The sequence below is a fragment of the Pseudophryne corroboree genome, chromosome 10 (assembly GCF_028390025.1).
Source record: "Pseudophryne corroboree isolate aPseCor3 chromosome 10, aPseCor3.hap2, whole genome shotgun sequence".
NCBI classification, from domain to species: domain Eukaryota; kingdom Metazoa; phylum Chordata; class Amphibia; order Anura; family Myobatrachidae; genus Pseudophryne; species Pseudophryne corroboree.
This window is the reverse complement of record NC_086453.1, coordinates 96,907,342-96,930,628: the sequence shown is the minus strand read 5'-3', so window position 1 is coordinate 96,930,628 and position 23,287 is coordinate 96,907,342. Positions and strand designations below refer to the sequence as shown.

The window sequence follows — 23,287 nt, the reverse complement described above, 5'->3', positions numbered from 1 at the left end:
GTAAAGCGCAACGGAATATGCTGCGCCATATAAGAAACTGCTAATAAATAAATAATTATATTTGTGTACACACTTATTTCAATAGACTCATCCCAATGTGGACAAAAAACTCTTCACATCAGACTCCTTGATCGGACTGAAAAATCCAGAAAAATCTTTCCCCATTAATAGTGATGTTGGGGTCTTAAAATGGCGGCTACAGACAACCGATGAAGCCTTGATACCTCTAACCAGTGAGTCTACTGAGGGTTTAATTTATGTTTTCAATGATAGTGTTCGGAGTTCAATTAGGAAGTTGGGAAATTGGCTACATGATGGGTTTGCTGTACCATCTTGATGTGCCCAATGATAGACACCTATTCAGTCTGCTGTTTGCTGTGTAGTAATTATTCAGTGCTCTGTAACCAGGGCAAGATACGTTCTTAGAAACTACAAGAAGAGAAGTCAGTAGAAGGGTAGTCAATATATAGCGAAGTTCATGTCCTCCAAATGCTTACATTACATTGGTGTCAAACTATTATTAATCTTACCTTCTTGAAAAATATAAATATGTAAGCTTGTATTTCTACCTATTTTCCTAACGACCTACTTGTGAGCTGGAGATTTCAGCTGACACTTCATTTTAAAAAGATATATTCAGTGGAAAGCCCTCACATCCACCCCAGAACTGTTGCATCGGTCATGTGTAGGTAACCTTAATGGCTCATTCACAACTCACTGCGCACTGATTTGGATAAACGGTTTACTTTGGCGTTGTTCTAAAATGTGTATTGCTCCTGTTAAAATTTTAATATGCGGACCAGCCTTTATCCCGCATGCTGTTAGGTTGTGCCGGGTTCTAGATGTACATTGGTACAACAGAAGCCCGTATGTTCTATTATTAATGCAGTTTTGTAAGCTATTATAGTGATAAGGTTCTTAAACCCCCCCCCCCCCCCCCCTCTTATTATCCACTGCCTTTCTATGGGGCTGGGTTTGTTCATAACTACTCAGGCAGCCTTTGGGGTATATAAAAGAGGTGCTGCAGTTAAAGCACCAACTCTGAAAACTCCAGACTTCTTGCGCTCTCTCCTCTTTGTACTCCAAGGTATCCAATAGCCCACATGGAATCAGAGAAAAGGATCTAACCTAAGAAATCAAAATCCTATTCATTCTTATTGGGAATTGAAGGAAACGAATAACATATAGCAGGCATCTAATTTTGTGTTTGACCGGTACACCGCTGCATGGAGATATTGTACAGTTAGTAGTTTGCAGTTCAGTAGTAAGTGTCAATAATCGTCGGCTAAAATGTGTAGCTGTAGAATAAGAGAATAAAGGGCCTCATACACTAGAACGATAATGCCCGATTTCGGCCATTCGGCCCGATATATCCAATGAAATCAGGCATTTTGGGGGTGTATCTGATCCGATGCGCGTTCCCGCAAGCATCGGGTCCTCCAGATTGACCGTTCTGTCCTACCCCGCAGGCATGGCTGGGATTGCCCAAGATATATTGTATGCAAAAGGACAGCATACGATGTATCTTGGGTAATTCTGCCGCCCGGGAGGCTGCCGGGGTCTGCGACAGGAGGGTCGGACATGTCACAGTAGTGTATGGGGCCCTTAATATTTGGCAAGAAGTTAATAAAACTGAAGATGGCATAAGACTTTCTCCGTGGAGACCTTTGACCTTAGACAAGGTTGGAGGAAAAACGTAGGAGCCTAACGAAAATCTCACCTCCCATCAATGCAGCCCTTGCCACGCCCCCTTTCTTAAACGTAGCTGATGCCTGCCACAACACTGTCAGAAGCTAACCCATTGGCCAGCAGTGCGGTGGTCAGTAGGTGCAGGGATGTCATAAGGTGTATGTACATTTATTGTATGCTGGTATCGGCATTAAAGGGTTTAATTCCCAACACTAAGGAATTTGGAAACAATGGGGTCTATTTACTAAGCCTTGGATAGAGATAAAGTCGCCGGAGATAAAGTCCCAGCCAACCAGCTCCTAACTGCCATGTCACAGGCTGGGTTTGAAAAATGTCAGTTAGGAGCTGATTGGCTGGAACTTTATCTCCAGCCACTTTATCTCTGTCCAAGGCTTAGTAAATTGTCCCCTTAGTATTTTAAATGTTATTAAACAAAATTATATTTAATAGTATTTTCACTCTGGAGGTTTTCCCATCCTGATGGTGCAGTGAGGATTGGGGCTGCAATCATGGGAACCTAGAGTGTGGTAGGGTCAGGTCCTCCATCCTCTGTGATCCAGTGGAGGGGTCACAGGAGCTCTGTACCCAGAATGCTACCCCACGTGAGCCTCAGGACAGCGGCAGCTGCAGAGACTTGTACTGGGGCTTCCTGGGTTCAAAGGAAAAATGGCTGTAGCGCTTAATCTATTATTTTTTGAAATTGTGGTGCTTTATAATCTTTTTATGTGCAGATTAACAGGCACATAAAACTATATGAGGACTTACAGACCTTCTGTACACCTGGTGCTCCCATCTTCTATGCTACAGCCACATGATTACTGTGGGGTTGTGTATTTAACTATACTTCATTCATGTCAAAGGGAATTGCTAATTTACAGTTCTGATATGCTGATATTTTACGCGCCATAGCAACTAGTTTCTCTAGCCTCTGTATGTAAACACATTTCTTCTTGATCCCTAGTTAACTGCTGGCCTTCAGAGAGTGGGAACGGTTGTGATGTAAATATAGAGTATGAACTTCAAGAGGACAAACTTGAGCTGAATGATGTGGTTATTACAATCCCATTGCCGTAAGTGATGCAGATATAAAGTATATTTCTTTGTTTTGCTGTAGACCTTAACCTGCTACATGAATTTACAAAGCATTACTGTTCTAACATTTTCCTTTTTATGGCATGCCAAAGAGATTATAATATATGTCAATAGGTCTGCTAGCAGTACAGTATGATCATCCCTTTATCTACGGTGGTGCTGGAAAACTGGGCTGTGAAGTGCAGTGATGGACGCTTAGGCACTGTAACATTAACCTCCCAAAGCTCACCTTCCTCTCCCTCTATGCTTCCCATTGTTTTGCTCCTGAATTATCAAAGGATTTGAAAGAATTATTTCAAGTGAGTGAAGACTAATGGGTTTTAGACTTCTTTTTGGTTGGACCAATTACTGCTGTTCTTGCACAAGGGTCTGGAAGGGAGTTTAATACCCAGCTGACATCAGACAGCCTCCCTGAAAACACCTGGTCACGCCTGTGACACTCCCTGTAAAGGGTCGGTTGCCTCCCACAAACAGCCTCTTCCTGTCATTCACCTTGCGAACGCCTGTGCAATCAGATTTTTCGCAGCATCCCGTCACTGACTGGATATAACCATCGTTGTTGTCCGACGCGTGCATTGCGGTGCATGCGCAGTTAGGACCTGATCGCCTGCCGTGCAAAAACACACAGCAGCACTCAGATCTGAATTACCCCCAGAGTCTAACAACATGCAATAACTGCCTGTGCTGCTAGCTACATATATAACATCTGACCCGCTGATCTGCAGTTCTGCCTTTAAAACCAATTTCTGTAAATACTTTAGGCTTTCAGTCCTTTCCTCTACCCTGTTTGAGGAGAAAATGCAGCTGTTTCCTGCCACTTACTGCTTGGTGCCGGGTGCAATGTGCGGTTGCTGTACGCACTGTTAGGTGCTGGAGGTGCTTGGGCCTGGCAGTGGGCCTCCTTAACTGTAGCATCCACAAATGGTGACGTTGCTTTGGTAAAACCGTGAGCTCTATGTACTCTGTCCGCTACTTCCGGTTTTGGAGCTTCGGCTTCCAGTTGTGCATTCCACGGGTCATATGGCGCGTTTCTCCACCCAGTGGCATGGTGGTTTCATCAGAGAGAGATTCAATACATTTGTGTCCAAATATGCACCGCAGTGTCAGAGTGTCCACTTTGGCGTAGCTTTGGTACATCCCCAACATTAGTGCTCCTGTAAGTGAGTGGCATTTTTGTACATTAAGTCCTTTTATCTATCCAGGGGGGGACATTGGATGCCATCTATTTATGCACATTGTTCTTCTTTATTTGTTTTCATGGTTAATTGTTGGGATTATTGTTCTCGCTTGGGAACATTTGTTCTCCTCTCATTATTCTGTCCTTGGGACTTTGTTACAGAAGTCCTGTAGTGGCTGTCAGTCATTGGGACTAGGAAAGGGAAAAGCTTGAGCTTGTGGAGGCTTGAAAGTGCCCAAGCACCCGTCATTGCACGCTATTTCTCAGTGTCTCAGTGTCGTGATTGGGCTCAGAGAAATGGATCGAAGTACAAATATCCCATATTAGGGGCTGATTCTGCATTGGAAGCAGACGGCCACGTCTGTGTCTGCATCTACCGGCAGTTGTCCATCTGTGACTCAACAGTCTTTCCCTGGTGTACAGCTGTGCGCATGTATGTGTATGGACTGGGACGTGTCTGTAGATGACAGGTGCAGTTTCTTCGTCTGGTACGGCCTCCTATGTGAACGCTTAATTTATTAATGTGTGTCCCCCCCGGCGCAGCATTATACGTCGACAGGGTAACACGGAGCAGCAAGTTAATTGTGTTTTTGTTTTTACTTAATTTGCAGGGGGAGTGGACTATGGGCCTAATTCAGACCTGATGGCAGCAGCAAATTTGTTCTCTAATGGGCAAACCATAGGGGTGATTCAGATCTGATCATAGATGTGCTAAATTTAGCACATCTACGATCAGTCACTCGGACATGTGGAGGGACGCCCAGCACAGGGCTAGTCCACCCCGTATGTCAGGCCCTACCCCCTCCCTGCACGGGTGCGAAAGCATCTCACGGCAGCGATGCTTTTGCACCCACCAAGTTGCTCCCTGCCTGCACAGCCTACCTGTGCTGGCAGGCGACTACCTGCTGCATCCCGGGTCACAGTGGCTGCATGTGACGTCATGCAGCCGCCGCGGGCCGCCCCCGTTGACACGCCCCCTCCCGCCCAGTGACCGTCTCTGCCTGTCAATCAAGCAGAGGCGAGTGCATCCCTGATATGCTTTTAGCATCTCACTGGGTCTCCCGGGGTGCACACGCGCAGTATGCCTGCTGTGCGTGCGCACTACCCAAAGGGCTTCATACAGCAATTGCTGCAGCAGCAGCAAACCAGTCTGAATTAAGCTCCATGTGCACTGCAGGGGGGGGGGGTGGGGGGGGGGGGGGGCAGAGATAACGTGCAGAGAGAGTTAGATTCTGGTGGGTTATTTTGTTTCTGTGCAGGGTAAATAATTGCAGTGTATAAATAAAGTAGCCATTTAGATTTCAGTTTGAACACACCCCACCCAAATCTAACTCTCTCTACATGTTATATCTGCCCCCCTACCCCCTGCAGTGCACATGGTTTTGTCCATTAGCTAACAAAATTGCTGCTGCGATCAGGTCTGAATTAGACCCTATGTAATATGTATCTCAGTAAGCCCCCCCCCCCCCCCCCCCCCCCCCCCCCCCTGTAGCCGCTCCTGCCGCCACCCGCTATACCCACTCTGTTGGTGGTCTACCCCACCAACCGAGTGGAAATAGAACTTGTGGCAAGCGCAGTGAGCCCACAAGGGTACTTGCTGCCGGGATTCCGGCAGACAGGATGCCGCTTTCGGTTTACGGAGAGCCGGCATCCTGTCTGCCTATAAATCATACCCTACCTGACCTCCCAAATTAGTGATAGAATCTATTCTCACACACTACTTATTTTCTCTACACTGAAAAACAAAGCTCTGATACAGACTGCGCTGTCCAATCAGAGCATCTGTTAGAAAGTGACACCATATGGTTTCATCTTAAGCAAACACCAGTGGCCAATAAGGGAGCAAAGCTGATAGAGCCTGAGTAGGTCTCCTGCTTTGCGTAGATCCGTGGTTTGTGACCCCACAACCTTGCTAGTTGGGAGGGTGTGTCACCTAAACGTGTTACATCAGTGGAATTATCTTTATAAATGTATTCCTTTACCTAAAGAAACTGAACAAATGTATAATTTTTTCTTTTTTTGTTCTGTACTTCTAGCACGGTCCTAAAACCTTACTACCTTTGCTTTTTTTTTCTCCCTGGTGTGTGTTTTTGTTGTAAATTTTTAACGTATTGCTTTAAACATAGGTCCGGCGTAGGGGCTCCACTAATTGGAGACATAGATGGAGACTACCACCATGATAGCCGAAGGAATACACTAGAGTGGACTCTGCCGGTTATTGACTCCAAAAACAAGTCCGGAAGTCTGGAGTTCAGCATCGCTGGTCACCCCAATGACTTCTTCCCAGTGACAGTGTCATTTGTATCCAAGAAGAACTACTGCAGCCTACAGGTTAGACCATAACGTTCTCTTACCTCCTCTCTGAATGGGGCCTGGTCAGTTAATATACAGTTTAGGTGCTTTTTAAAGATTAAAAATAGATAAATATAATGTTTGTTTTTTTCCTTTAATATATGAAGTAATTTGCATTGCTTTTACCCTCGTGATTGTCCCAATAGTAGGCATCCAAATTCTTCTGGACCTGCGGTCTGGAGATGTATGAAATGGATGCAGTTTGTCTCCTTTTATTGAACGCATTAGGACATCTATAATCTGACTAGTGAATGGGATTCTATTTACGTCAGATTATGTGCGAGATGTAGCAAAGTATTTATATTTTTCTGAGGTTTTACTGCATCTTTCTCTTTCATCCACTAGGGGACACTGGAGTCCTATACAGTAGGGGTGTGATGCCTTGAACCGGAGGTGTGGCACAATCTAAAATTAGCATTGTCTGCACAGCCGGTTCCTCCCCCTTCACATCCCTCCTCCCTCAGTTTGAAAAATTGTGCTGAGGTGAAGCACTGAGCTCTTGACAAAAATCTAAAAGGGGCTGCGTAACCCTAATAAAAGGGGGACAAGGCTGCCTACTATAACAGAGACAAAGATCCCTATTGAAGGGACCTGCCTCTCTACACAGGAGATCCTCCAGCCTTCTAACAGTGAGTACTGGTGAAGGGAGAAGGTAGCTTAGGACTAGGGTACTTCATGTATTTTATAATTTATTTATTTTTTTCTTTCTTGAAAGTAAAACTTTAACTGCTGCCTCCTGTAAAAGATAGATCCCTCTTGCAACTACAGGCGCGGGAGCAGAGTGCGGCGCGGGACTCAAGCCTTTTCTCCCTGTGAGCAGGGAGCGACGGCAGGGAGGCGCGCTGCACAGCGACGGACACTGGCAGCCAAAGCGGAGCACAGGCGCCGCTACAGGGTTGTCACGGCGCGCGCCGGCCAGCGGGTCCGGAGCACGCCGGATAGCGGGGAAAGTCTGTTCACCGAGCGACGATGGCTCGGCGCGCGTCAGCCAGCGGGCGGAGGGAGGGGAACAGATATCACCCACCACATCTCCGTGTTTAAAGTAAACAGCAAGTGCCTTTTTCACAATTGCTTATTACATATGTGGGGCGCACATTTAATGGGGGCCATATTTAATTATTATGGCGCCACAGTGAGATAATGGATGGGTCCTCCCCCTCTCCCCAGAGAAGTAAGGAAAAGGGCTGCTTCTTTCAAAATTAGCTCCCCCTGCTGCACTGCCTGCATAGTGCATAGAAACATATAGAAGAGTGATCGTTAGAGCTCCCTCTGCTGGTGTAAAATATATTTACAGTATATGAGGATCTCCTGAAAAGTAATATAACTTTACAATTTATATTTTCAAGGGACTTCTGTTGCAAAGATCCCGCAGAAAATTCACAGAAGCAAGCGAATACCAACTCTAACATCGTAGCTGATTTACAGTTGGGGTGTGAGGATTGCGAGTCGGCTGGTGTTTTATTTTTTATTTTATTTTTTTAATTTAATTAAAATAAGGATATTGGACTGCTCCCTCTTTATATACGAAAGGGACAGGAAATTGCCAGCCGGATCCAATACCTTCGCTTCCGTCATCTCCCAGTCTTTCTCTTCCTAGTTTAAAGGGTGAAAGCGCGGCGGGTTACCCTGGTACAGGGTTTGCAAAACAACATGTCTAAGGCAACCAAGACCTCCAAGACCTGTTATGTTTGTACGAAATGTTTCAAGAAGAGCACGCGGGTTGGCAGCTCCGGGGTGTGCGACTCCTGCTTAGACAAGGACGCTACACCTGGGAGCAGTGCTCTGGCTAAGGCATGGGAAGACAACCTTGCTAATAGAATCTCCATGGAGATGGCAGAATCGCGCAAGCAGCAATCAGAATGGGCTGCGGGATTCTCAAAGACGATGGAGGAATTTCTCATCAGGTTAACGCCGCCCGCACACGCAGACACAAGTGTGCGCAAGGCTTTTAAAAGAACTCTCCCTATGATATCAGAAGAGGAAGAGGGTTTTCTTCTTGATACGGAGGAAGGTGAGTTAATTGAACCTAACCTAGACGCCGACTTTCCAGAAGAGGACTCGGCAATCTCAGGTCTAGACTCCTTAATTGACGCGGTAAAAGAGATCTTAAGCTTTAAGGACGAGGAAATACGGGAGCCGGAAGATTTCGATTTGTTCGAATCCCAGAAGCCGCGTTCAGCAGTGTTTCCTATTCCTAAATCCCTCCAATCTCAGATAGAGGAGGCTTGGAAACAACCTGACAAACGGTTTCAATTTCCGAAACGATTTCAGGTAACTTATCCCCTACCTAGGGGTGTAATGGACAAGTGGGAGACTCCGCCGGTAGTGGACGCCTCACTAGGAAGGTTGTCAAAAAAGACAATTTTACCGATTCCTAACGTAACTACTTTAAAGGATGCGTCAGAACGTAAAGTTGACACTGCGTTAAAGTCAATTTTTGTTGCAGCTGGTGCAGCGCAGAGACCTGCGATAGTCTGTGCTTGGGTCAACAAGGCCATGGGTGCATGGTCCGGCCGTATGGTACAAGCTATTGAGGAGGAAAACAGTTTAGAAGAGATTACCCAACTGGCGGAACACATTCGGGAATCGGCATCGTACTTATGTCAGGCTTCTAAAGATATTAGCAGAATAGCATCGCGCATATCTGCATCGGCCATATCGGCTAGACGGATTTTATGGCTCAGAGAATGGCAGGGAGACTCCGAGACCAAAAAGGCGGTAGAATACATCCCCTTTGGGGGTGAGATGCTGTTCGGACCAGAATTAGACAAGTGGATTTCGCAGGCTGCAGCGGGGAAGTCCACTTTTCTGCCTACTCCTTATACGAGAACCACTCCACAGACTAGGAGAGGTTATTCGGGTCCAGCATTTACTTCATTTAGATCTCAGTCCTTTCGAGCCAGAGGAAGGGGTTACGGTACACAACCGCGTGGGGGCAGAGGTATAGGCAGCTCACAAGCAGCAACCAGAAAGCACGATAAACCTGCTGACAAAACCGTGGCATGACTGCCTCCCAGCTCACCTGGGGTCCCCTTTGGTGGGCGGCCGACTGGAAGGTTTTCAGGACATCTGGGCCAAAACCTCACCAGAACTTTGGGTGAACAACTTAATCTCTCAGGGATACAAGCTGGAATTTCAACAGAGGCCTCACAGTCAATTTTTTACAACAGGATTGCCTCGGTGCCCTCAAAAGGCAGGGGCACTACAGACAGCAATTCTCAAATTGCTACAAGCAGAGGTCATTATTCCGGTTCCCGCTTCCCAGAGAGGAACGGGGTTCTATTCCAAACTTTTTGTCGTGCCAAAGCCAGACGGGACGGTCAGACCAATACTCAATTTAAAAGTTTTCAACCAGTTTTTAAGAGTTTACAAATTCAAGATGGAATCAATCCAATCAGTCATTGCAGGCTTAGAAGAGGGCGAGTTCATGGTATCCATGGACATAAAGGATGCATATCTGCATATTCCAATCTGGACTCCTCGCCAGGCTTACTTAAGGTTCGCACTGGTGGCGGATCACTACCAATTCCGGGCCTTGCCGTTCGGTCTAGCATCAGCCCCAAAGATCATGGCGATCATGGTTGCAGGACTGAGACTGTTGGGGGTCACGATTATACCTTATCTGGACGATTTACTGATCAAGGCTCCATCTCAGACTCAACTGCTCAAAGATGTTCAGACATCCCATCAATTTCTAATTCAACATGGATGGATTGTCAATTTCAAAAAGTCCAACCTTATACCGACTCAACGGATTCAATTCCTCGGTCTCATCTTGGACACGGTCTTATTACGTGTGTTCCTACCAGAGAGCAAGGTCCAGGACTTACAGAGATTAGTGGCTCAGGTGCTGAGGACGCAAACCGTTTCTCTGCACCTCTGTGTAAAACTTCTCGGGAAGATGGTGGCGTCATTCGAAGCTCTCCAGTACGGCAGATTTCATTCCCGACCATTCCAAATAGGGAGCAGGCTCGCACTGGCTTCTTCATCGGAGATTCCGACTTCAACCACAAGTACGGGTCTCCTTGATATGGTGGTCACACAGGAACCTTGCAGCCGGCAAGAAATGCGCCATTTGGGATTGGAGGATCCTGACGACGGACGCCAGTCTCAGAGGTTGGGGAGCCGTCCTAGAGGACCATCAGTTTCAAGGACGGTGGACGCTACAGGAGAGCAAACTACCCATAAATATCCTCGAACTAAGAGCAGTTTACAATGCACTTCTCTTAGCAGAAGACCTAGTCATGAAACAAAACATCAGGATTCAGTCAGACAATGTCACGACGACGGCTTACATAAACCGTCAAGGAGGAACAAAGAGCAGGATGGCGTTAAGAGAAGCCACAAAGATCTTGTTGTGGGCAGAAAGACGAGACCTCATTCTCTCGGCAGTGTTCATTCCAGGTGTGGAGAACTGGGAGGCAGATTATCTCAGTCGCCAGGACATGCATCCGGGAGAGTGGTGCCTTCATCCACGGATTTTCAACATGATTGTGAGAGGATGGGGTCTGCCTCAGGTGGACCTAATGGCGTCTCAACAGAACCATCAGCTACCCAGATATGTGTCAAGGACTCGAGATCCAGCAGCAGAGGGAGTGGACGCATTAACACTTCCTTGGTGCTACAGGAGAGTTTACATATTTCCCCCATTCCCACTCATACCCAGGGTTCTAAAAAGGGTAAAACGAGAACGAGTGTGGGCCATTCTAATCGCACCAGATTGGCCTCGCAGGAGTTGGTACTCCGACCTACGGGGGTTACTTGCGGAAGATCCTTGGAGGTTACCTCAGAGAGAGGACCTGCTATCTCAGGGACCATTTCTACACCCCGACCTGAACAGACTGCGTTTGACGGCGTGGCTATTGAAACCCGGATCTTAAGAAACAGAGGGATTCCACGAACGGCCATTCCTACTATGATTGCCGCTAGGAAGCCGGTCACAGCCAGGCACTACTACAGGATTTGGAGACTGTACATGGCTTGGTGTCAGGAGCGGGGATGGAATTCAACGAATTTCCATTTATCTCGACTTCTACTTTTCCTGCAGGCTGGTCTAGAGGGAGGACTCAGACTGGGCTCTTTGAAGGTTCAGATTTCGGCTCTCTCCATCCTTTTTCAACAGCGGTTAGCATCCTTGCCAGAGATTCAAACCTTTTTACAGGGGGTTCTGAGGATTCAACCACCTTTTCGTCCTCCCACGGCACCATGGGACTTAAATTTGGTGTTAGAATATTTGAAGTCACCGACTTTTGAGCCGTTGACAAGAACAGACCTGAAATATCTCTCTTGGAAGGTCACGTTATTACTTGCCTTGGCTTCGGCTAGACGGGTTTCTGAGTTGGGAGCCTTATCCTGTAAGAGTCCCTTCTTAGTTTTTCATGCGGATAGGGCGGAACTCCGTACAAGGGCGGACTTCCTCCCTAAGGTGGTTTCGGGTTTTCATGTAAACCAACCAATAGTGGTCCATCTTTCCAGGGTCTCACAGATGAAGACGCGTCCCTGGATGTTGTCCGAGCTTTAAGGGTATACGTACAGGTTGCGTCCTCCTTCAGAAAATCGGACCATTTGTTTGTTCTTTATGATGGGCCAAAGAAGGGTTGGCCAGCATCTAAGCAGTCTTTGGCTAGATGGATTAGACTTACCATTCGGCAGGCTTATGTTTCCTGTGGCAAACAGGTTCCGGTTCAGACGGGTGCTCATACTACCCGATCAGTGGGTGCCTCGTGGGCGGCTGCCAGGGGTGCTTCCACTACTCAACTTTGCAGAGCGGCGACGTGGTCTTCAGCCCACACGTTCGCAAGATTTTACAAGTTTGATACTTTTGCGTCCGGAGAATCTAACTTCGGACGTTTAGTCTTGCAGGCAACCGACAGCACTCCCTCCCTGAGGGAAAACTTTGGTACGTCCCCTACTGTATAGGACTCCAGTGTCCCCTAGTGGATGAAAGAGAAAAGAGGATTTTGGTACTTACCGATAAATCCATTTCTCTGAATCCTCTAGGGGACACTGGACGCCCGCCTCGGTGCTGTCAACCTGCTGTGTTTCAGTTCTTGTTTTAAACAGTTCGTATAAACAGTTCGTATAAACGATGTTCCGTATTCGGTGAAGAGATCTTGGCCGCTGTTTGATATGTTGTACGGGTCGGTTCCTCGCCATGGGCTATAGTGTCATGTCCTATTCTCTCAGTCAAAATTTTTCAAACTGAGGGAGGAGGGATGTGAAGGGGGAGGAACCGGCTGTGCAGACAATGCTAATTTTAGATTGTGCCACACCTCCGGTTCAAGCCTTCACACCCCTACTGTATAGGACTCCAGTGTCCCCTAGAGGATTCAGAGAAATGGATTTATCGGTAAGTACCAAAATCCTCTTCTATAGGTGCCCCATATGGATGTAAAATATCGGCTGCCAATATATGAGCTATGCGGCACAGAAGTTCCTATATGTTTCTATGAGGCTGCAGTATGGCATCAAACTCCGCAAAAGTGCAACTTTCCGGAGCTTGTGTCTGCGAGCCAACGCCATTATTAGATGGTGCCAGCTATAGTCGTTTTTTGGTTAGAATTCCACAGAGTGGCCTGGCACTTGCCCAGCCGAATGGTCATAAAGCCGGAAGTGATGACCTCGCCAGGACAGCTGGGTATCGCAGAACTGTCCCAGCAAGAAGAAAAGTACAGACTGATGTTCCCACAGTGAAGTAGGTGAAAATGTGTCTTATTGGTCACATTAAAAAATGTGATCATAAATACATCTCGCCCTTTGTTTGTAGAATCAGGAGACTCTTGGCGTTGTAAATATTCCATAACACCTGCCTAAATAAAAAAAAATTAGCAAGGAGGTACGGTTGCACTGTTTAGGAAAATTACCCTCCTATGCCTTGCAATGGAGTGGTAATTATTGTCTGCTTCGGGGCCTGGTGAAGGAGACGAGGCAGTGTCTGATTGTGTGAGCCATGTTTCTGGTATTGCCAGGGGATAGAGGTTTGGGGTTACTTTCCCTGGGATAATAAAAGGAGTTTCTGTATGTGGTAGATGAACATTGTGGCCCTCAGGAAATAACGGGTGAATAGTATCCATCAGAAATGCCTCTGCCTGACGCCATTGAGAACCTAATATAAACTTACCTCTGGAATTCTATCACTATCAGACTCTCCTCCTCTCTACATAACGTCAAACAGGCTCTCAAGACACGCTTCTTCATCAAAGCCATCCAGCTCTCATCCTAACCCTCTGTTCCATGCTTACTGTCTACCCCATCTGTCACCCCTCTCTGTCCCTCCTCTTTAGCATGTAAGCACTCGCGAGCAGGGTGCTCTTCCCTCATGTGCTTTTCCTTCCTTTAGCTACCATCATCTACTCCAGTGGTTCTCAACCTCGGCCCTCAAGTACCCCCAACAGTTCATGTTTTTCAGGTCTCCTCACAGGATTGCAGCTAAAATAATTTGCTCCACCTGTGGGTCTTTTAAAATGTGTCAGCGAGTAATGAATACACCTGTTCAACTGCTAGGGGACCTGGAAAACATGAACTGTTGGGGCTACTTGAGGACTGTGGTTGAGAACCACTGATCTACTCCATACTCCTTTCAAAGACTCCCAACCCTTGGTTTCTGCCACTGTGCTGTGACCACTGATGCAGCAATGTTTATAAACGATGTACTTATCCAGCATTGTCTTTTATTATAAGTCATTGTTTTCTTATGTGCTCATTTCGTTTATGTACTTTGTTAGGTGCTGTGGAACCCTTGTGGCGCCATTTAAATAAAGGATAATATTAAACCCATGTGTGTGTCTCAGCAGAACAATTCATTATCTCTCTCTCTTCTGTAGGTGACCAAAGTGACTCAAGTGGATGGTAACAGTCCTGTGAGGTATTCTATGGAGACTGCTTTCCTGGTGGATAAATATGAAATCCTGTAACCAGCTCCCAGAATGAGGTTTTATCGGCTGCAAATTTTTCTTTCAAAATAAAATAAAAGCGTCATAAGGGTTTTTCTTTATGTCTTGCACTTTACAGGCATGCAGAAACCCCATAAAAACTTTTCTGCAGATCATACTCACTCCTACAGAGCTGGGAGCCAGATTTGTGTTCCTTGTTTTCATTTTTTTTTGTTTTTGTTTTTATTCCTTGCTTGCAAAAGGGGACGATCAATGTAAATTGTCCTGTGGCAGCAAAAGAAGAATAATTTATATACCTAGGCCTGTTAGTAACTAGTTTCTCCATATTCTGGAATACTCTAATTTTTATGGGTTGGTCGTCATTTAGCCAATTTATTTTTTGGAGGCAAATTGAGCATTTTTTTTTTGTGGGCAAAGGGAAGATGTGGGCACACCTAGTGATGTTGCGGGGAGTGATTGAGGAAGGGATGGACAGGACATGTTTTTTTTTTGTAATCCTGTATAAGTACTTAGAGAATACTCACATTCCGTAACACAGAAACGTTGTTCTGTAACCAAATAAATGAGTTGAGAATGGAATATGTGTAGCGTTCTTGTGTTGCGGTGTTCTCTGTTCAGGTTTCTTTATGTTAACTACCAAATCATTCCCGTATTCTGAATGTGCAAGGCCTTAGACTCCACCACCGGACACAGCATTGAAACTTGCACCAACCGCTGGAGTATGGCCTCCAATGTGAGCATCGATGCATCTTAAGTTTGCAACCAGTTCAGCAACACACCCGCAACACTCCCATAAACCTTCCGGAAGATTGGGCGGGCAACTGATGCACAATCAAATCCCAGCACTTTTCTGTGGCTGGCCATCTCCATTGCAGTTGTGACTCCGTATGCACTAACCGTGGGGTGCATGTGCTGTAAGACCACCGTCCATTTCCTCAAAAACGGCACGATTTGATTTGTTCTCTCTCTCTCTCTCTCTCTCTCTCTCTCTCTCTCTCTCTCTCTCTCTCTCTCTCTCTCTCTCTCTCTCTTTTATTTATATATATATATATATATATATATATATATATATATATATATATGTATTATTATAAAATATAGGTAAGTCTGGACAATTGGGTACCGTTACCCTTCACTCATTCATAGCTGGCAACAAGTACACACATCCGTTTATATAGATTTTAGGGCATTTCTCAATGGTCCATTGCTTTCAACTTCATTTTCTTTTAAGAGGGTCTATCTTTAGGGTAAAATGTTTTTTACTATTTATTAAAAGAAAATCACAAGCAACATGTATGTAATACGGATTTATGGCTATCTTCTCTAATACAAACCCCTGTTATTGTTTACACAGAAATAAGCAGGCACATGCTAAGATTACTACACAAGGAGATCACACATACGTATTATTCCCAGGTCATTCGTGTCTATGTTGTAGCCAGCTCCAAATAGGAGAGGGAACAGTATGGTGCTACACGTGTGTGTGTGTGTGTGTGGGGGGGAGGGGGGGGTTGGTTGTGTATGTGCAGTGATTCACAGTGGGGAGTGTGTATTGTCAGTGGATACATACAGATGTGAATCTGTATGGTAACGTGATGTTACTTCTGCAAGGACAGATAAGGTAAATCAAGCACGATACAGATAGAAGCTTCAAAAGAGTTTGATACCAATTGTAATACAGATCATAGTTTGCTTTGTGAATAGGGAATGTACAGTAGGAGGGGTAGTGGGTGACCGATAAAACAGCACTGCGGTGTAGAGATCTCACATTACGTAAAGCAATTGTCACAGTTGGCCTCGGATAATGTACAAGATCTTTTGAAGCTTCTATCTGTGTTTGATTGCCTTACCTGTGTTTGCATTAGTAACATTTACCATACGATCGCATTGATTGACAGGAGGCAATGCGTCATTGGGGGGGGGGAGTGGACCTGGAAACGCAGGTGTGTCATGGCCATTTTCTCTAACGTCCTAAGTGGATGCTGGGGACTCCGTAAGGACCATGGGGAATAGCGGCTCCGCAGGAGACTGGGCACATCTAAAGAAAGCTTTAGGACTATCTGGTGTGCACTGGCTCCTCCCCCTATGACCCTCCTCCAAGCCTCAGTTAGATCTCTGTGCCCGAACGAGAAGGGTGCACACTAGGGGCTCTCCTGAGCTTCTTAGTGAAAGTTTTAGTTTAGGTTTTTTATTTTCAGTGAGACCTGCTGGCAACAGGCTCACTGCATCGAGGGACTAAGGGGAGAAGAAGCGAACTCACCTGCGTGCAGAGTGGATTGGGCTTCTTAGGCTACTGGACATTAGCTCCAGAGGGACGATCACAGGCCCAGCTTGGATGGGTCCCAGAGCCGCGCCGCCGGCCCCCTTACAGAGCCAGAAGGCAGAAGAGGTCCGGAAAATCGGCGGCAGAAGACGTCCTGTCTTCAACAAGGTAGCGCACAGCACTGCAGCTGTGCACCATTGCTCTCAGCACACTTCACACTCCGGTCACTGAGGGTGCAGGGCGCTGGGGGGGGCGCCCTGAGACGCAATAATAAACACCTTGGATGGCAAAAAAATGCATCACATATAGCTCCTGGGCTATATGGATGCATTTAACCCCTGCCAAAATACATAAAAAAACGGGAGATAAGGCCGCCGATAAGGGGGCGGAGCCTATCTCCTCAGCACACTGGCGCCATTTTCCCTCACAGCTCCGTTGGAGGGAAGCTCCCTGGCTCTCCCCTGCAGTCACTACACTACAGAAAGGGTTAAAGAGAGGGGGGCACAAATTAGGCGCAGTATTAACTATACAGCAGCTATAAGGGGAAAAACACTTATATAAGGTTATCCCTGTATATATATAGCGCTCTGGTGTGTGCTGGCAAACTCTCCCTCTGTCTCCCCAAAGGGCTAGTGGGGTCCTGTCCTCTATCAGAGCATTCCCTGTGCGTGTGCTGTATGTCGGTACTTTTGTGTCGACATGTATGAGGAGAAAAATGATGTGGAGACGGAGCAGATTGCCTGTAATAGTGATGTCACCCCCTAGGGGGTCGACACCTGAGTGGATGAACTGTTGGAAGGAATAACGTGACAGTGTCAGCTCTGTATAAAAGACAGTGGTTGACATGAGACAGCCGGCTACTCAGCTTGTGCCTGTCCAGACGTCTCATAGGCCGTCAGGTGCTCTAAAGCGCCCGTTACCTCAGATGGCAGATATAGACGCCGACACGGATACTGACTCCAGTGTCGACGGTGAAGAGACAAATGTGACTTCCAGTAGGGCCACACGTTACATGATTGAGGCAATGAAAAATGTTTTACACATTTCTGATAATACGAGTACCACCAAAAAGGGGTATTATGTTCGGTGAGGAAAAACTACCCGTAGTTTTCCTGAATCTGAGAAATTAAATGAGGTGTGTGTGATGATGCGTGGGTTTCCCCCGATGACAACTGATAATTTCTAAAATGTTATTGGCATTATATACTTTCCCGCCAGAGGTTAGGGTGCGTTGGGAAACACCCCCTAGGGTGGATAAAGCGCTCACACGCTTGTAAGGGCTCTATCCTCTCCTGAGATGGCCGCCGTTAAGGATCCTGCTGATAGAAAGCAGGAGGGTATCCTAAAATGTATTTACACACATACTGGTGTTATACTGCGACCAGCAATCGCCTCAGCCTGGATGTGCAGTGCTGGGTTGGCGTGGTCGGATTCCCTGACTGAAAATATTGATACCCTAGATAGGGACAGTATATTTTTGCCTATAGAGCATTTGAAAGATGCATTTCTATATATGAGTGATGCACAGCGGAATATTTGCCGACTGGCATCAAGTCTAAGTGCGTTGTCCATTTCTACCAGTAGAGGGTTATGGACACGTCAGTGGTCAGGTGATGCGTATTCCAAACGGCATTTGGAAGTATTGCCTTATTAAGGGGAGGAGTTATTTGGGGTCGGTCTTTCAGACCTGGTGGCCACGGCAACAGCTGGGAAATCCACGTTTGTACCCCAGGTCGCCTCTCAACATGAGAAGACGCCGTATTATCAGGCGCAGTCTTTTCGTGGATAAGCGGGCAAAAGGTTCCTCATTTCTGCCCCGTGACAGAGGGAGAGGAAAAAGGCTGCAGAAATCAGCCAGTTCCCAGGAACAGAAACCCTCTCCCGCCTCTGCCAAGCCCTCAGTATACGCTGGGGCTTTACAAGCAGAATCAGGCACGGTGGGGGGCCCGTCTCAATGAATTTCAGCGCGCAGTGGGCTCACTCGCAAGTAGACCCCTGGATCCTTCAGGTGATATCTCAGGGGTACAAATTAGAATTCGAGACGTCTCCCCCTCGCCGTTTCCTAAAGTCGGCTTTACCGATGTCTCCTTCTGACAGGGAGACAGTTTTGGAAGCCATTCACAAGCTGTATTCCCAGCAGGTGATAATCAAGATACCCCTCCTGCAACAGGGAACGGGGTATTGTTCCACACTGTTGTGGTACCGAAGCCGGACGGCTCGGTGAGACCGATTCTAAATCTAAAATCTTTGAACACTTACATACAGAGGTTCAAATTCAAGATTGAGTCACTCAGAGCAGTGATTGCGAACCTGGAAGAAGGGGACTACATGATGTCTCGGGACATCAAGGATGCTTACCTTCATGTCAAAATTTACCCTTCTCACCAAGGGTACCTCAGGTTTATGGTACAGAACTGTCACTATCAGTTCAGACGCTGCCGTATGGATGGTCCACGGCACCCCGGGTCTTTACCAAGGTAATGGCCGAAATGATGATATTCCTTCAAAGGAAGGGAATTTTAGTTATCCCTTACTTGGACGATTCCCTGATAAGGGTAAGATCCAGGGAACAGTTGGAGGTCGGTGTAGCACTATCTCAGGTAGTGTTGCTGCAGCACGGTTGGATTCTCAATATTCCAAAATCGCAGCTGGTTCCGACGACTTGTCTTCTGTTCCTAGGGATGATCCTGGACACAGTCCAGAAAAAGGTGTTTCTCCCGGAGGAGAAAGCCAGGGAGTTATCCGAGCTAGTCAGGAACCTCCTAAAACCGAGCCAAGTCTCAGTGCATCAATGCACAAGGGTTCTGGGTAAAATGGTGGCTTCCTACGAAGCAATCCCATTCGGCAGATTCCACGCAAGAACTTTCCAGTGGGACCTGCTGGACAAATGGTCCGGGTCGCATCTTCAGATGCATCAGCGGATAACCCTGTCACCAAGGACAAGGGTGTCCCTCCTGTGGTGGTTGCAGAGTGCTCATCTTCTAGAGGGCCGCAGATTCGGCATTCAGGACTGGGTCCTGGTAACCACGGATGCCAGCCTGCGAGGCTGGGGAGCAGTCACACAGGGAAGGAATATCCAGGACTTATGGTCAAGCCTGGAGACATCACTTCACATAAATATCCTGAAGCTAAGGGACATTTACAATGCTCTAAGCTTAGCAAGACCTCTGCTTCAAGGTCAGCCGGTGTTGATCCAGTCGGACAACATCACGGCAGTCACCCACGTAAACAGACAGGGTGGCACAAGAAGCAGGAGGGCAATGGCAGAAGCTGCAAGGATTCTTCGCTGGGCGGAAAATCATGTGATAGCACTGTCAGCAGTATTCATTCCGGGAGTGGACAACTGGGAAGCAGACTTCCTCAGCACGACCTCCACCCGGGAGAGTGGGGACTTCACCCAGAAGTCTTCCACATGATTATAAACCGTTGGGAAAAACTCGACAGGTATTGCGCCAGGTCCAGGGATCCTCAGGCAATAGCTGTAGACGCTCTGGTAACACCGTGGGTGTACCAGTCAGGGTATGTGTTCCCTCCTCTGCCTCTCATACCCAAGGTACTGAGATTGATAAGATGGAGAGGAGTAAGCACTATATTCGTGGCTCCGGATTGGCCAAGAAGGATTTGGAAACCGGAACTTCAAGAGATGCTCACGGAGGATCCGTGGCCTCTACCTCTAAGAAGGGACCTGCTCCAGCAAGGACCCTGTCTGTTCCAAGACTTACCGCGGCTGCGTTTGACGGCATGGCGGTTGAACGCCGGATCCTGAAGGAAAAAAAGGCATTCCGGATGAAGTCATCCCTATCCTGATCAAAGCCAGGAAGGATGTAACCGCAAAAACATTATCACCGCAATTGGCGAAAATATGTTGCGTGGTGCGAGGCCAGTAAGGCCCGACGGTGGAAATTCAACTGGGTCGATTCCTACATTTCCTGCAAACAGGAGTGTCTATGGGCCTGAAATTGGGGTCCATTAAGGTTCAAATTTCGGCCCTGTCAATTTTCTTCCAAAAAGAACTAGCTTCAGTCCCTGAAGTTCAGACGTTTGTAAAAGGGGTACTGCATATACAGCCTCCTTTTGTGCCTCCAGTGGCACTTTGGGATCTCAATGTAGTTTTGGGTTCCAAAAGTCACATTGGTTTGAACCACTTGAATCTGTGGAGTTAAAATATCTCACATGGAAAGTGGTCATGCTGTTGGCCCTGGCCTGGGCCAGGCGCGTGTCGGAATTGGCGGCTTTATCCTGAAAAAGCCCTTATCTGATGTTCCATTCGGACAGGGTGGAATTGAGGACTCGTCAGTTTCTCCCTAAGGTGGTTTCAGCGTTTCACCTGAACCAACCTATTTGTGGTGCCTGCGGCTGCTAGGGACTTGGAGGACTCCAAGTTGCTAGACGTTGTCAGGGCCCTGAAAATATGTTTCCAGGAGGGCTGGAGTCAGGAAATCTGACTCGCTGTTTATCCTGTATGCACCCAACAAGCTGTGTGCTCCTGCTTCTAAGCAGACTATTGCTCGTTGGATTTGTAGTACAATTCAGCTTGCACATTCTGTGGCAGGCCTGCCACAGCCAAAAGTCTGTAAATGCCCACTCCACAAGGAAGGTGGGCTCATCTTGGGCGGCTGCCCGAGGGGTCTCGGCTTTACAACTTTGCCGAGCAGCTACTTGGTCAGGAGCAAATACGTTTGTAAAATTATACAAAATTGATATCCTGGCTGAGGAAGACCTGGAGTTCTCTCATTTGGTGCTGCAGAGTCATCCGCACTCTCCCGCCCGTTTGGGAGCTTTGGTATAATCCCCATGGTCCTTACGGAGTCCCCAGCATCCACTTAGGACGTTAGAGAAAATAAGAATTTACTTACCGATAATTCTATTTCTCATAGTCCGTAGTGGATGCTGGGCGCCTATCCCAAGTGCGGATTGTCTGCAATACTTGTACATAGTTATTGTTACAAAAATCGGGTTATTATTGTTGTGAGCCATCTTTCAGAGGCTCCTCTGTTATCATGCTGTTAACTGGGTTCAGATCACAGGTTATACGGTGTGATTGGTGTGGCTGGTATGAGTCTTACCCGGGATTCAAAATCCTTCCTTATTGTGTACGCTCGTCCGGGCACAGTATCCTAACTGAGGCTTGGAGGAGGGTCATAGGGGGAGGAGCCAGTGCACACCAGATAGTCCTAAAGCTTTCTTTAGATGTGCCCAGTCTCCTGCGGAGCCGCTATTCCCCATGGTCCTTACGGAGTCCCCAGCATCCACTACGGACTATGAGAAATAGAATTATCGGTAAGTAAATTCTTATTTTCGTGGCTGGCCGATGACGTCGCCTGCGTTTCCTGCTATCGGAAACATGGCGGCGGTGCACTGGCAGTGGTCAACCTCTGTTTGAGTTTTTTGCGATGAGATCCCAATTGAATTGGGATTGCATAGCTGGGCGGCCTTGCCCTGTGCTGGGACGCCCCCAGCATGCGCTTTTAGTGGTCGCAGTTTTTGCTAAAATAGCAAAAACTGCGAACAACTCTGAATAACCCCCATTGTGTTGTACCTTTTGCTCTGTAAGGTGCAGTGCAAATTTATGGTACCTAATAAATAAATAAACAGATAAAAACTAAATAAATTATTACAGGTTGAGTATCCCATATCCAAATATTCCGAAATACGGACTTTTTTGACTGAGAGTGAGATAGTGAAACCTTTGTTTTTGATGGCTCAATGTACACAAACTTTAATACACAAAGTTATTAAAAATATTGTATTAAATTACCTTCAAGCTGTGTGTATAAGGTGTATATGAAACATAAATGAATTGTGTGAATGTACACACACTTTGTTTAATGCACAAAGTTACAAAAAAATATAGGCTAAAATGACCTTCAGGCTGTGTGTATAAGGTGTAGATGGAACATAAATGTATTCTGTGCTTAGATGTAGGTCCCATCACCATGATCTCTCATTATGGTATGCAATTATTCCAAAATACGGAAAAATCCCATATCCAAAATACCTCTGGTCCCAAGCATTTTGGATAAGGGATACTCAACCTGTATCATCATTATTCTTATTATTAAAGTAATGTTTACAATTCTTATAATGTTTCCTTAAACTGGACAGTTGAAAGATTTGAGGTAACCTGCATTAGTTTAATTTTGCATGGACGATAAATGTATCGGTCTATTTATTCATGTTTTATAAACTAGATCCACGACTAAGCATTTAGTTGAATTCTTTCTTTAATTATACTGTAAACATAAGGGTACATTTTAACTTGGCAACATTTAGGTAGTTTAGTCATTCCGTTCCACTCCTGCATGTTTTTACTTGTAGTATTCAAACATCTGTGAATTGAGGTCACACTTTTTTTATGCCTTCCTCTAACTTCAAACATGGTTTTCCAAAGCCAGAGTGCAGCTGACCACTCACAACGCAGCAAGCATCCAGGATACTCTAATGTCATGTAAAGGTCTATACACACGGTGCAATATAAACTACCGATATTCGACTATATAGTTCATATCGGTAGAAAACATAGTGCATATCGCACCGTGTGTACACAGCTAGCGGTGCCGATGTGCGGTCCCGTAGGGTTGGTATCTCAAGAAACAACAGACTGTGCAGGCATGGCAATGTTCACTATATTGTGTACAATCTAGTGCATATCGCACGTGTTTCCTGTAGTGACGATATTAGCTTGCGATATCGATTCTACATCCCACTAAAATATCATCCCAATATTCAAATGAGCTGTCAAATCGGCTATAGCCACAATCGTACGTAGTCAAAATCGCAAGTAAATGGTCAAAATTGACTTCAAGGGAAATCGCATAGTCA

The 23,287-nt window shown here is 46.4% G+C and overlaps 1 protein-coding gene across 1 annotated transcript in view; it reads left to right on the top strand.

Moving 5' to 3' along the window:
• Positions 1–14,781, top strand: part of ARCN1 (archain 1) — an 83,343-nt gene extending 68,562 nt beyond the window's left edge. Inside the window, exons 7-10 of the mRNA XM_063942628.1 lie at positions 86–233; positions 2,651–2,759; positions 6,085–6,289; positions 14,134–14,781. Coding sequence (XP_063798698.1) covers positions 86–233; positions 2,651–2,759; positions 6,085–6,289; positions 14,134–14,223 — 552 coding nt within the window. The 3' untranslated portion in view covers positions 14,224–14,781. The remainder of the gene's footprint in view (positions 1–85; positions 234–2,650; positions 2,760–6,084; positions 6,290–14,133) is intronic.
• Positions 14,782–23,287: the final 8,506 nt, after the last annotated feature.